Source organism: Saccostrea cucullata, unplaced genomic scaffold (assembly GCF_032062105.1).
Source record: "Saccostrea cucullata isolate Sc308-1 unplaced genomic scaffold, CSIRO_AGI_Scuc_v1 ctg1721, whole genome shotgun sequence".
Taxonomy (NCBI): domain Eukaryota; kingdom Metazoa; phylum Mollusca; class Bivalvia; order Ostreida; family Ostreidae; genus Saccostrea; species Saccostrea cuccullata.
Genome location: NW_026920078.1, coordinates 47,741 through 60,115, shown reverse-complemented (window position 1 = coordinate 60,115; position 12,375 = coordinate 47,741). Strand labels below are relative to the sequence as shown.

Genomic DNA, 12,375 nt, shown 5'->3' with positions numbered 1-12,375 from the left:
AATGAAAAAAATATTTTTTGCACACTTTAATTTGGGGAGAATTTCTCCCCTTTCTAGCATTGGTCAATCAACTACTTTTCACTTCCTAATTCTAGACACATTCTGTAGCCAATATTTATATTTTATCCACCTCCAAACCATTAATAGTTGTCTCTACAGGCAATAAACTTGCTTGAAGTGAATTTTCAGCAATCTAAATAATTTAAATCAAGCAAGTTTATCACTTGTATAGACGACTATAAAGGGTTGTTAGATGGATAAAATATACAGATTAGTTATTAAAATAATAAGGCTAGAATTACGGTAGTGAGTGAAAGGAAATTGATTGACCAATTCTGAAAAGTGGAGAAATTCTCCCAAAAAGTGCGCAAAAATTATTGCACCATAAATTGACTCCTTTTTGCATTACAGGATCTGTAGTGTTATGGTCAAAGACAAATATGCTACAGATCTGCAGCTAGTGTATAGCAAAGGGGAATAACTTTTCTTAATGCAGAGTAAATACATCTATCATACATGATCTTAAAAGAGCCCCATCCAAACTCAAGAACCCCTGTCACTATGTTGGAGCTCAAAGAGACACCCATAAATCTCCTATAATCTACACTTAGTTTCTCTACCTATTAATATCTTTCTTCAGAGAACAAAATTTTCAAAAATATAAATTATTTTCACAATTATGATCAATAAAGCAGGACTCTTCCTTATGAGTCATCTTCCCAGTGGCCATGCTTTCACAAATTTGTGGAATAGACACTTGCTCATCATAACCTTGTACATGTACTTATGGTATTTTGTCTGCTTAATGCCTGGAAGCAGTGAAGAAAATTTTAAAAGAATTAATGCATTTTCACTGAATGATCCCCAGATAATTAAAGAAGGGTGTTGTTAATTCCAGAATCCCCAACCAAGGGGAAATTTACAAAATAAGTGTAAGGTTAGGTTGAGCAATTAAAGAGTTTCTTCCAAAACTTTGTGAAATTATGGCTCCTTGGACAATGACTCTTTCAAAAGAAAAAGTATTGCTTTATCGAGGGGAAGGGGGGGGGGGGATTACTGGTAATGTATTTTCGTTGTATGAACGATAAATAAAAACTTGTGTACACATTCATTTTCCTTTTTTAATAAGTTTTTCTTAGAAATTAACGGTAAAATCACATTTTCATGGGGTAAAATTTTCGAGGTTTGAGAAAAACTGTTTAGTACGTCGAACACGGATATTGCATATTCATGGATAAAGCAAAGTGATCTTGGATCCACAGCTATATAAATTTAACAAGTTCCTTATATGGATGTAGCAAAGTAAATTTCACAGGTCCCAGCGACTTCGTTATAACCAAGTTTTACTGTATTGGTTTGATTTCTAGTAGGAGAAATGTTGAGTAGTAACGCATAGGAAATTTTAAATTTCAAGGTAGTCATGGATTCGATGCCTGTCTATACATCGAAAACAACGAAAATTAAAACCCCAATGAAAATTAGTGATTTCATGATACAGGTATGTGTTCTCTGAAAGACATCATGAGTACATGTGTACAGTTAAAGTCATTTAATACATACTCTGATACAGGAGGATCCCAAAGACTTTGCTATAGACCAGTTTAGCTGTGTTTTTAACTAGAATATAGCGGATGCCCTGGACCTAGTTTTACTGTAATTTGATGCTTTACAGTTTCCCAAAAATTTTTATTAACGTTTGTTTTTATCAAACACTACCATAATTCAGACATTCTTAAATTAGACTAAGTTACTTTTCAATTTTTTGAATTAACAAAGAATTTTCCTTTCAATTATATGCTTTCTCTTAAATGCCATTTCTTCCATGTACATCTACTTTGGAGAAAAAGTCTGAATGAAGCATGGAAATGTCAATACCACATATAAAATCACAATCAACCTTTAGGCTTAATGTTTGATTAGATAGGCAATGGGTGAAAAAATCTGGTCATTTAAAAGTGATATAAATAATTATAACAATATGAAAGTATCAGAACATGAATTGTGTGTGGATCTATCTTAAACACATAGACGCTCATAACAATTATCCTGTAAAGACAAAAAAAGAAAAAGAGCTTAAAAAACAAATAGATACAAAGAAATACTACTGGTATAAGTGCAAGATTACCAATTCCTGGTAAAAGTACCAAAAACATGAAAGAGTTTGAAAATTGACAACATACCGGTAATATTGGTGAAAAAAATACTGTATATCAAAAGAATTTATGGTCCATCAAAAACGGAATTTTATCATTATGCCACCTCTGAATCTTCTTTTGACACAGAAGTCTCTTCTCTTTTATTTTCAGAGGCCTCCTTTACTGATTCGGGGTCCACGGGTTTCAAAGTTCCCTCCTTATCCATCAGAGTGTCTCTGACTTTTGTCAGGATCTCCCCCAATAGGTTTTGTCCCCTCCAGGTTTGTTTATTCCATGCTCTTTCGTCATCCTTTGCTAATCCTATGCCCCAGATTTTATCCATAGGACTGGCTTCAACCAATGTTTTTGGATACGTTGAAAATAAAATGTCCTTAGATTTTTTATCCTGGGAAAACTGAAAGCAACAAATAAAATTAATATTTTAAATGAAGATACAAACCACCCTAGTATTACTATAAAATAACAGGGGGTTTTAAGAATATTATAAAAATATTATAAGCTTTTAGAAGTAATAAGAGGTACATTGCTAAAATGATATCAAATATTTCACCATTGAATGTTTTTGCCAAAACAATCATAAACTTCAAGTTATGTCAGATCAATGAAATATATGGAGATAACGAACAATATTCAAACTTAGAAGTCCATTAAACAATACAAAATAGAAGCAGAGCACACATGGACCTCCAAAACATCAGAGGAGGGATCAGATGCCATGGAGGAGTTAGCATACTCTGTCGACTGGTCACACATACTGTGTGCTATGATTCTTGAGATAATATATTTTCAAAAACACATACTTTTATATTGCATTACATTCTCTTAATCAAACACCAATACAAACTAGAGGTACTGTGAGCAATGAGCTCACTAAATGATATCCCCACCTCCCATATGAATATAATGGCAGTGTCCATGTTTTGCTATGGGAAACCCAAAATATGTGTTGGATCAAAAAGTAATATAGAAGGTGCACAATGGCAATATGTGATAGAGATTCTTTGAAAGTTTCATTAAATTTCACTCAGTGGTATGAGAGGAGTTGCAGATAAGATCTGATGGGTACCCCAAAGCATAACAGACTGAATAATAGACGGACGGACGTCATAGGGACGAACATCCTGATTAATATATACCCTCCCGTTTTTCAAGGGGGGGAGGGGGTAATAACAAAATACCTTTGCCATATTTCCTTTTTCAACAATATTTCTACAATTCTTGTCCCACAGTTCTTGATTAAAGTTCTCCACATATCTTCCTCGTTGTTTCATTTCACGAGGTTCATCTAATGCCAAAATAATTTGTGCACTTTCATGATCTTTCATCAGTACTAGAAAAAGAATAAGAAAAATGCTTGAAACAATGACAAGGCAACTATAAAACTACTTCCCTCTTTTGAGTGTATCAAAAATAGTGAGTACTTTATATCTAGTTTGAAACTGTAACCACTGATAAAAACATTGAAGAGGAATAGGTAATTGATATAACATGTACTACATGTAAATTATATAACCTTCAAAACTTTTTAAAAACCAATGAGGAATCGATAAAATCTAGCACGGTGACTTTTTTTAATGAAATTTTAAACAATAGAATGCTTTCTTTGCTTGTTAGAATGAGAATTAATGTCACAGCTGTTGCAGAAAAAAATTACATGACCCCTTACATGATTTTTCAAATAATATGCAATATTCTCTCTAAGAATCGAAATAAAAGGAGATTCCTTTGGGGTTCCTCTCCTAAATCATGAGTTTAGGAGAAATACCAAAATAACCAGGGGATTGCAACATTATAGACGGGAAAATTCCCCAGCCCCCAGGTCCTAGCGACAACCCTGCATGAATATGTAGTTGATATATACCGGTACCTGCTTTCTGATGCATCATGTATTGTTCAGCACAGTTATACTTTATTCCATCAACTTCGAAATCTTTCATATACCACTGACTAAAGACAGAGTGACTCTTCCAGAAGTATTCATATTGTTCCCTCTCATCCGGTAACTCTGAGTTCTTATTCCACGCTCTCCCACCCTTATTCTTCTCCTTCGATTTCCCCTTGCTTCCTTTCTGGTCATTTTCCTCCCCTCCACTATCTCCATTCCAATTATTTTTCCTATTCTTCTTTTCCCTGGTTGGTCTCTCATCACCAGTTCCACCGTATGGTCTTTGTATCCCTGGTTTCTTATTCCTGTTTTTTGGCCGGCAGCCTTGATTTTCATTACTTCTTTGCCTATTTCCTTGGTCTGTGTTTTCTCCCGAGTGACCTTTTCCCCTGTGCCTGTATTCTCCCTGATAATCATAATTTTCCTCTTCCTCTGTTGAACTTTTTGGATGTTTTCCCCCCATGGCTCTTGGTTCGTCTGAATGGTCCTCCTTATTTTCTGCTCTTGGTCCTGTTGTTTCTTCCCCCTGTTCCTCACTTTCCTGAAGATGATCCGAGTTTCCTGTTGATCCAAATTCTACAGTTTCCTGATTATCGTTATCACTATGACAGTTTTCTGATGTGTTGGCCTCTATACTTGGTTCTTGCTCCACTGCAGACTCAAATACCTTTTCTGTTTTCTCTTCAACTAAATCACTGGTTGCATTCTCAGGCTCGGTTTGGGCAGGCTCTGGTGAGTTTATGAGTTTTTCTGTTTCTGCATCATTTACATCAAGATTTTTCACTGCTTCTGTCACTTGATCTTGTGAGTCTTTTTCTGCCATACCTGGAAAAAATTAATTCCATTATGCTTATGTTCATTTTCTTACAAACTGCTCAAAATTTGCCATTATTTTTATGTTCATATACTGGTATCGGTATCTGCATGATCTTTAGATTGAGATATTATACTATATAGCATGTCTGTAATGTTATCTGTGTGGTCACTGTGTGTGTTAATTTCTATGACATTCAGCACCTCCATGTGTGATAAATTAAGCACATACACTGTGTAATACTGCTTACTGGAAATATTCCTATTGCTCCATCATATTGTTTATATTGTCATCCGAAACTGAATGTTTTAAATAATTATGATATGCAGAATATGTTAACAAATAACACCATTTACTTATTTTACATTTCTGTGCAAGTATCAGAAGCAATTAATGTTGTTTTCTTCAATTAACACGATGTAGAGAAACCGAAAGTAACTTAGTACTTTCCGCGAAAGTACACAACAGTTGTTTAATTCTTAGTTTTTACTATATTAATTCCACCATAATATCATTGTTTTTTTTACTTCGTTAAAAATGATATAATTAATCAGACAGTTTCTACTTTTTCAAATTGTTTAGTTAGAATAATCTGTGTCTCGGTAGCCCTCAATTTATACTCGCAATGTTGCAAAAAATTGCAGAATCGCACCGAAACGATTTTGAAATATAAAATGATTTGCACTAATTAAAATAATCAAAACAAACCTGGTAAAAAAAATAGAAAATCCAATTAATTTTCTAACACCCTGCCATGTTTACATTCCTCTCTAGATTGTTCTTACCTTCCCTTACGTACTACTTTCGTTTTGATCTCCTGGACTTTCGTTTTGATCTCCTGGAAACCCCCACATTCAAAAGAACATGGAGAAGGCGGCGCGATATTGTTCTCTTCACTGGTATGTAACAGTTGTATTTTTTTAAAATATAGGCCTACTAAATGAATGACTTTAACAAAAACGAAACATGACAGGTGAAAATTTAAAAAAGACAATCCTATATGCCCATGTTATTGATTTAATGATTTAGCCATTTTGGCTGAGGACGTAATTTAAAAATGATTAAATCTAATGGTACATCTATATTTAACAATGCATACCTTTAGTCTTACTTTTGCTTAGGCTCTTTGATTTCAGTTTTATTCTACGCCAAGTTTTATGTGTAACTAAGCTTACAGTCGAAAAGCATATTAAAATTAAGTTCTTGTTTACACATTGTTGTGAAATAATTTTAAGGTTTGACTAAAATCAGTAGAAATCCAGTTGATATGGATTGGGATTTAAATTTTGTGCATGTGTTAAATATAGAAAGAAAACATTAAAATTAATTAGATAATTAAATTTTGTGACTGTATTCTAAAAAAGGAAAATGATAAGTAGTAAATATTATAATGTAATTTTTTGCCGTCTTTTGAAAAAGGGAGGGCATAGTGCTTTGCTGTCTGTTGGTTCGGTTAGTCGGTGTGTCTGTCGGCCCAGTGGCCACCATCAGTTTTTGTTCATTTTCTTCACAGAAATTGCACATATTGAAATGAAATTTGGTATAGATTTATCATAAGAATATCTAGGCCAAATTGTATATTGGGTATGATCGGGCCATTTTTGACAGTTATGCCCCTTGGACTTAGGAAAATTACAATTATTTGCAGTATATGTTCATTTTCTTTGCAGGGGTTGCACATACTGAAATGGAATATGATATAAAGATTTATCATAAGGATATCTAGATCAAGTTCTGTACAATAAAGCCATTTACTGGCATTTAGGACAGATCGAGTTATGTCCCAGAAAAATTCCAATGAATTGCAGTTTCTATTAATTTTCTTTGCAGAGGTTGCTTATATTGAAATGACATTTCTTATACAGATTTATCATAAGAATATCTAGGTCAAGTTCTATTTTGGCATCTTCACTAGCCAAGAGTTTACAAAGATGTGTTTTGGGTACAATCGGACCATTTTGGATAGAGTTATCCCCTTATCCCCTTGGACTTAGATAAATTCCAATCATTTTGAAGGTGGCAAAAGTGTTTTTACTAATTACAACATCTTTGTTAAAAATAAATTACAATAAGTATGCTTGTTCGACAATCACACAGGTTTGATCCCTGGTGGCCAGAAAGCTTAGTTAGTAGAGCACCTGGCTTAATATTCAGTGGGCCCAGTCTGGTTCACTGCATTTTTCTCCTCTCTCATTCTATTACATTTGGCACAATGCCCTGTCCTGAAAATGACAGGTGGCATGTGGTACCTGGTAATCTCATTGGAGATTCAGCCAGCTATAGGTATTTGGTCGCTGAAGGGGTCAGAACAAATATTTAGCCGAGCCGTCTCTCCACCGCGATTAGACAGGTTGAAGACCAGCCAGGGAAAAGTTTTGGTTGGTGTCTTCAGGGGTGTAAGACCTTTCAGGAGAGAGGAATAAGGCAGTCAGATGAGTTCATTTACTGTTGGCCAGATATATGTACCTTAGCTGGTAAAGCACCTGACTAGATTTTTAGGGAGCATGGGTTTGAATCATGGTCATGGCAAAGCCCATTACGCATAAATTATCCCACATTTCCAACTATTGCTGATGCCCCTGGTATACTCTACTAACTAGACAGTGATTCCTTGTATTTCCATTTCATTGGGAAATAAAATTGTAAACTTAGATCATAAAAATGTAGACAAATAGATTTAATTACTCGAGGCCCCCAAAGTAATTTTCAATTGTCCGTGCCCACTGACATCAGACACAAAGATAGATGCACAAGATTTACCGGTACATGATCAGTAGGCAACCTTAGCTCCTGACCTATCACTTTGCAAAATTTACATTCCAGTAGAATGATCAAGAAATCAACTCAACTAACTTTCAAAGAGTTATCACAGAGGATACAAATGGAAATATTTATATGTACAATTAATGCTATTGACAACAATTAAGTCTGATAAACTGGTAAACTGTTTAAATATCAAACACAAAGTAGATAACAAAAGTATGTAAAAATAAAATTTGATGAATTATCTAAATTGTTTATCAACTATGTTTTGCAGTATATGTGCTATCAATCATTATACACGAAAATTATTATGCGAGTACTTGTTCACCACTTTGATGCACTGTCGCAACACAGCACTTTGCAAAATACTGAATGTTTTTTTCTTTTATCAAATGCTTTCATTAAAAGAAATTTCTTTTCTAGATTGCTGGGTGTGCTCCATTTAGTTTGTAAAGATGAAAAGATCAGGAGGTGAAACATTGAGTGATGATTGCAAGCAGGCAAAAGTGATGAAATCTGATGAATCAATAAATACTGCAGAAAACATCAGTACCAGCATATTACCCTCCAAGACAAAAGAACTTGACCAGTTAAAGGAGGAAACTGTTCCTCCCAAAGGTCTTACAGAAAATGAACAACAGCATTCTGATGGAAGCTCTGAAAAAGCTGAATGTTCTGACATCAAAACCAGCATGCCTAAAGAAAATATACATTCTGACAAGAGTGACGACATTTCTGTAAAAAAAGGTGATATTTCAAGAAAACGATTGTTGGAGAAATATGAGAGCTCTGATAAAACTGATGTTGTGAAGGATTCCTCAGATGATGTCCACAGTGATAGGGAAGGGTCGAGTACAAAAATGAAAGAGGGATCTAGTCCGAAGAAGCGGGCATGGAGGTCTGATCAAAGTCATGAGAACACATCTAATAAAAATGATAGTTCAGATAAATATTTAACTAAGGGAAAGAAAATTTCTAGTGATGATGGTAAGAGGCATTATTTAGAAGAAGAAAAAAATGCTGCTGCTGATGACAAACCCAATATGTCTGCCTCCAAAGATGGAGAGTCAGGTTCCAGTCAAGAAATCAAGAAGAAAATCTCTACTTCTGATAAATCAGAAAACTCCAGCCATAAACAAGGCAAGGATGGTCAGAACTCTTCTGCACAGAATAATGAAAGGTCAGGCGCCAGAAGAGAAGAAAGGCAAAAATCTTCTCCTCACAAAGGCAAATCTTCAGAATCCAAACAAGACAGAGATAAATCATCAGACTCCAAACGAGATAGAGATAAATCGTCAGACTCCAAACAAGATAGAGATAAATCGTCAGACTCCAAACAAGATAGAGATAAATCGTCAGACTCCAAACGAGATAGAGATAAATCGTCAGTCTCCAAACGAGATAGAGATAAATCGTCAGACTCCAAACGAAATAGAGATAAATCGTCAGACTCCAAACGAGATAGAGATAAATCGTCAGACTCCAAACGAGATAGAGATAAATCGTCAGTCTCCAAACAAGACAGAGATAAATCGTCAGACTCCAAACGAGACTTAGGTAAATCTTCAAAATCTAGGGAGAATAAAGATATACGACACTTTCTTGAAAATTCCAGTTCCAGACCTAAAAAAGATGAGCAAACTGATTCAAACCCAGATTACCCTTCAAGTTCCCAAAAAGTTAAAAGTCCAAGGAAAGAATCTCGATTTAATTCTGTTGATTTGAAAGCACGGTTAAATTTACAAGACAGTATTAATTTGTTGAACCAAAACCCCTCAAAGGACAGAGAAGAGCACTTCCATTTCTTCTTTGGAAAGGATTCACCATTCAGTAACTTTCACCCAGCTAGATTTGACCTTGATGGAGTCACCTATAGCTGCAGTGAGCAATACATGATGCATCAAAAAGCAGGTTTGTTGAAAATTTCTGTTGACATTAATAATGTGAAGACCAAGAGCAAAGTAAATTCATGCCTCATAGTGGACATTTGTGATTCTTTTAGATTACTTTGATTCTTAGCAAGTGAAATTGTCAACATTTTTTTTTCAAACTTAATTTTTATACTTTAATGTCAGCAATGGGCTTTTAGGGTAAATTGAACTTCTATAACAATAAAATACTATTTGGATATAATTATATGTATGAAAGCCTTTGCAGGTGGTGTGCAATTAAGTTCGTTCAATTCATGACCCCGGGGTAGGGTGGGGCCACAATGGATGGTCAAAGTTTTACATGGGAATATACAGGAAAAATCTTCAAAAATCTTCTTCTCAAGAACAGCATAGCCATGATTGGTCATATTTTATATGGAAGCATCCGCAGGTGGTGTTGATTCAAGATTGTTCAAATCATGACCCCGTTAGGTAGGGTTGGGCCAAAATGAAAGTTCAAACTTGTAGGACAAAAGACAGTCAAAAAAAAGTATGTATGCATCTTTAGTTAGAGTACATTCAATTTTGTTCAAATCATGACCCCCTCTCCCTTTTAGGGGAAAACCATGACCACTTATTCATTTAAGCTTTTTAAAATAGAACTGATTTTAGCTTTTTTCCTAGCCAGTCCTCAGGTGACTGATGTGGCTCATGGGCCTCTTGTCTTTTATTTTTGTAAGCAATCTATCTTGATGAGCAACTCGGTTTAATACATGTACACATGTATTTGTAAAAGGGAGATTAATCTTAATACTTTTTATACTCCTTTGACATTTCTTCGTGTACTTCTTTCTGTTACAGTGATATTTCAAGACCCATATCATCGCAATGAAATAATGAAAGCAACAGATCCAGTAAAAATGAAGAAATTAGGAAGAAAAGTGGAAAACTTTGATGCCAATCATTGGGCTCAAGTCAGTGAAAAGGTTGTGAAGAAGGGGGTTATGGCTAAGGTAATGATTTCTCCAATTTTTCTTAATTTATGTCAAATATGTTCAGGTTTGATCAAGTTGAATGTAAAATAAACTGACATTGTCAAAAATTTCTGTTGATGAATATGTATCCAAGTTTCTAGCTCCTTTTAAATTTAGAATGATTTTTTGACTTTTAGTTAATTTTTCCCCCCATATTTGTAGTTCAAACAGAATAAAAATCTATTGGGAGCATTGATTGCAACATTTCCCAGGATTCTTGTGGAAGCTGCACCGCGTGATCGATTGTGGGGAATCGGCCTCGGTGCCAAAAACCCAAAAGCTCACTGCCGAAAAACCTGGAGAGGAAGGAACAAACTTGGTTACTTACTTACAAAAATGAGGAATGAAATCATGATGAGTGAGGGATATTTTTCTTGACATTTATGGTATAGCAAAGTTGAATAAAATTGTATGTTTTCAAGCTGTTATGTAAGGTAAACTCAGAATGTAGTACTTGTAGATGTGTAGGTTCACAAAATTTTACTTTTTTATGGTGCCACATCAGGATGTGTGTGCCTCTTTTTCTTGACATTTTCACTGTAGCAACATTGAAGATTTCATGTGTTCTGTTTGTTATCTAAAGTAAAAGCATAGCATAATTCTTACATATGTGCTAGCTTCACAATCAATTTTTATCAAAGTGCTGCAAAAGGCTGTCCATGCCTTTTAATAATCACTTGGTGTGTCTGTCTGTTGTCAACACATTTATATGGACAATAATATTGTTATCTTTCAACCCATAGACAATGATCATATGTAATGCTTAGTTTATGAATTGTTTAAAGGAAAACGCCTACTGGTTTTGTAGGTCACTTGGTAAAATGTCAAGGTCAGAATTCTAGTTCTTAAAATATTTTCATAATGCATTTAAATGATGCAATTGTTAATGTTTTTCCTATTTTACAAACAACACTAATACTAGAGGTAGAGAATGGTTGAAAGAGGACATTCTATTTGTTAAAATATTTTCATAATACATGTATATTTAAATGATGCAATATTTAATGTTTTTCTTTAATATCTTTCCAACACTAACACTATAGGAAGAGAATGGATGAAAGAAGACATCAAAAGTTTTTGTGTTACTGAAATAAAGGTCAAATTCAAAAGAATATCACTATGACCATTTAATGCAATAAACATTTTTTGAATCCTTAAGTATATTTGTGAAGAATAACTAAAGGAAAAGATCCACAAATTTGGGGAGCACAATTACTTTGACATTTTTATCTGAAGACTTCATATGTATTGGTATATACAGAATAGTTAAAGAAAGGGTTCTATTAGGTTTTTGATAACTTTATAAAGATTGGAATTATTGTTCTGTATGTATAAATGGTTATTCTGTTGTACAAATAACATAAACATGTAACATCTTATTTACTACACAATTGAAAGAGACCCATATATGTTCTGGGGTCATTTGAAAGGTCAATGTTTAAATTATTGATATGATTATTTACTACACAATTGAAATTTTGAGATCTTTTGAAAGGTCAACATTTATGTAAATGTACGTACTATGAGAAATCCATTATGACTTTGTCAATTTTTTTCTGCCTTATGTATTTAAGCAGTATACTGGTGAAGATTACACAACTGGTGCAATGATTGTTTACACTTGTGCATTGATTCTGTACTCTTGTTTTTTTCTCATTAAATATGTGTTTTTGATGGTTGTTTTGTATAGATCATTCCTTATGGTGCATCAAAATTTTGTGATTTTTTTTTTCGTAGCAAATCACACAATAAAGTATATAATGACCAAGGTTTCATGTTTTTTTTTTCTGAGCAGATGTATCACTGTTCCAGGAAGAGGGTATCTAAAAATGACATTTTGAGATTGGTTTTG

At 34.1% G+C, this 12,375-nt stretch overlaps 2 protein-coding genes across 4 annotated transcripts; one reads left to right on the top strand and one right to left on the bottom strand.

The window, feature by feature from the left end:
- Window positions 1-1,111: 1,111 nt before the first annotated feature.
- On the bottom strand, window positions 1,112-6,079 carry LOC134242910 (uncharacterized). Of its 3 annotated transcripts, none has more exons than XM_062725114.1 (4): window positions 5,955-6,079; window positions 4,024-4,866; window positions 3,335-3,486; window positions 1,112-2,550 (listed from the first exon to the last, which is right to left on the bottom strand). In XM_062725114.1, exons 2-4 carry the CDS (start codon window positions 4,862-4,864, stop codon window positions 2,251-2,253), a joined length of 1,293 nt encoding a protein of 430 aa, XP_062581098.1. In that variant the 5' UTR covers window positions 4,865-4,866; window positions 5,955-6,079; the 3' UTR covers window positions 1,112-2,250. The 3 variants fall into 3 exon arrangements, with proteins under 3 accessions (XP_062581098.1, XP_062581110.1, XP_062581103.1); XM_062725126.1 differs by having other exon boundaries at window positions 5,967-6,063; XM_062725119.1 differs by lacking the exon at window positions 5,955-6,079 and adding an exon at window positions 5,212-5,279.
- On the top strand, window positions 5,694-12,292 carry LOC134242882 (serine/threonine-protein kinase fray2-like). The gene is made up of 4 exons (XM_062725086.1): window positions 5,694-5,754; window positions 8,042-9,529; window positions 10,351-10,502; window positions 10,686-12,292. Exons 2-4 carry the CDS (start codon window positions 8,074-8,076, stop codon window positions 10,899-10,901), a joined length of 1,824 nt encoding a protein of 607 aa, XP_062581070.1. The 5' UTR covers window positions 5,694-5,754; window positions 8,042-8,073; the 3' UTR covers window positions 10,902-12,292.
- Window positions 12,293-12,375: the final 83 nt, after the last annotated feature.

Coding starts and splice junctions, on each gene's coding strand:
- LOC134242910 (XM_062725114.1), bottom strand. CDS start 4,864: ATGGCAGAAAAAGACTCACAAGATCAAGTGACAGAAGCAGTGAAAAAT. Junction 3,487..4,023: donor CATGATGCATCAGAAAGCAG/GTACCGGTATAT, acceptor TTCTTTTTCTAG/TACTGATGAAAGATCATGAA. Junction 2,551..3,334: donor AAAAAGGAAATATGGCAAAG/GTATTTTGTTAT, acceptor TGTTGCTTTCAG/TTTTCCCAGGATAAAAAATC.
- LOC134242882 (XM_062725086.1), top strand. CDS start 8,074: ATGAAAAGATCAGGAGGTGAAACATTGAGTGATGATTGCAAGCAGGCA. Junction 9,530..10,350: donor CATGATGCATCAAAAAGCAG/GTTTGTTGAAAA, acceptor TTTCTGTTACAG/TGATATTTCAAGACCCATAT. Junction 10,503..10,685: donor AGAAGGGGGTTATGGCTAAG/GTAATGATTTCT, acceptor CCATATTTGTAG/TTCAAACAGAATAAAAATCT.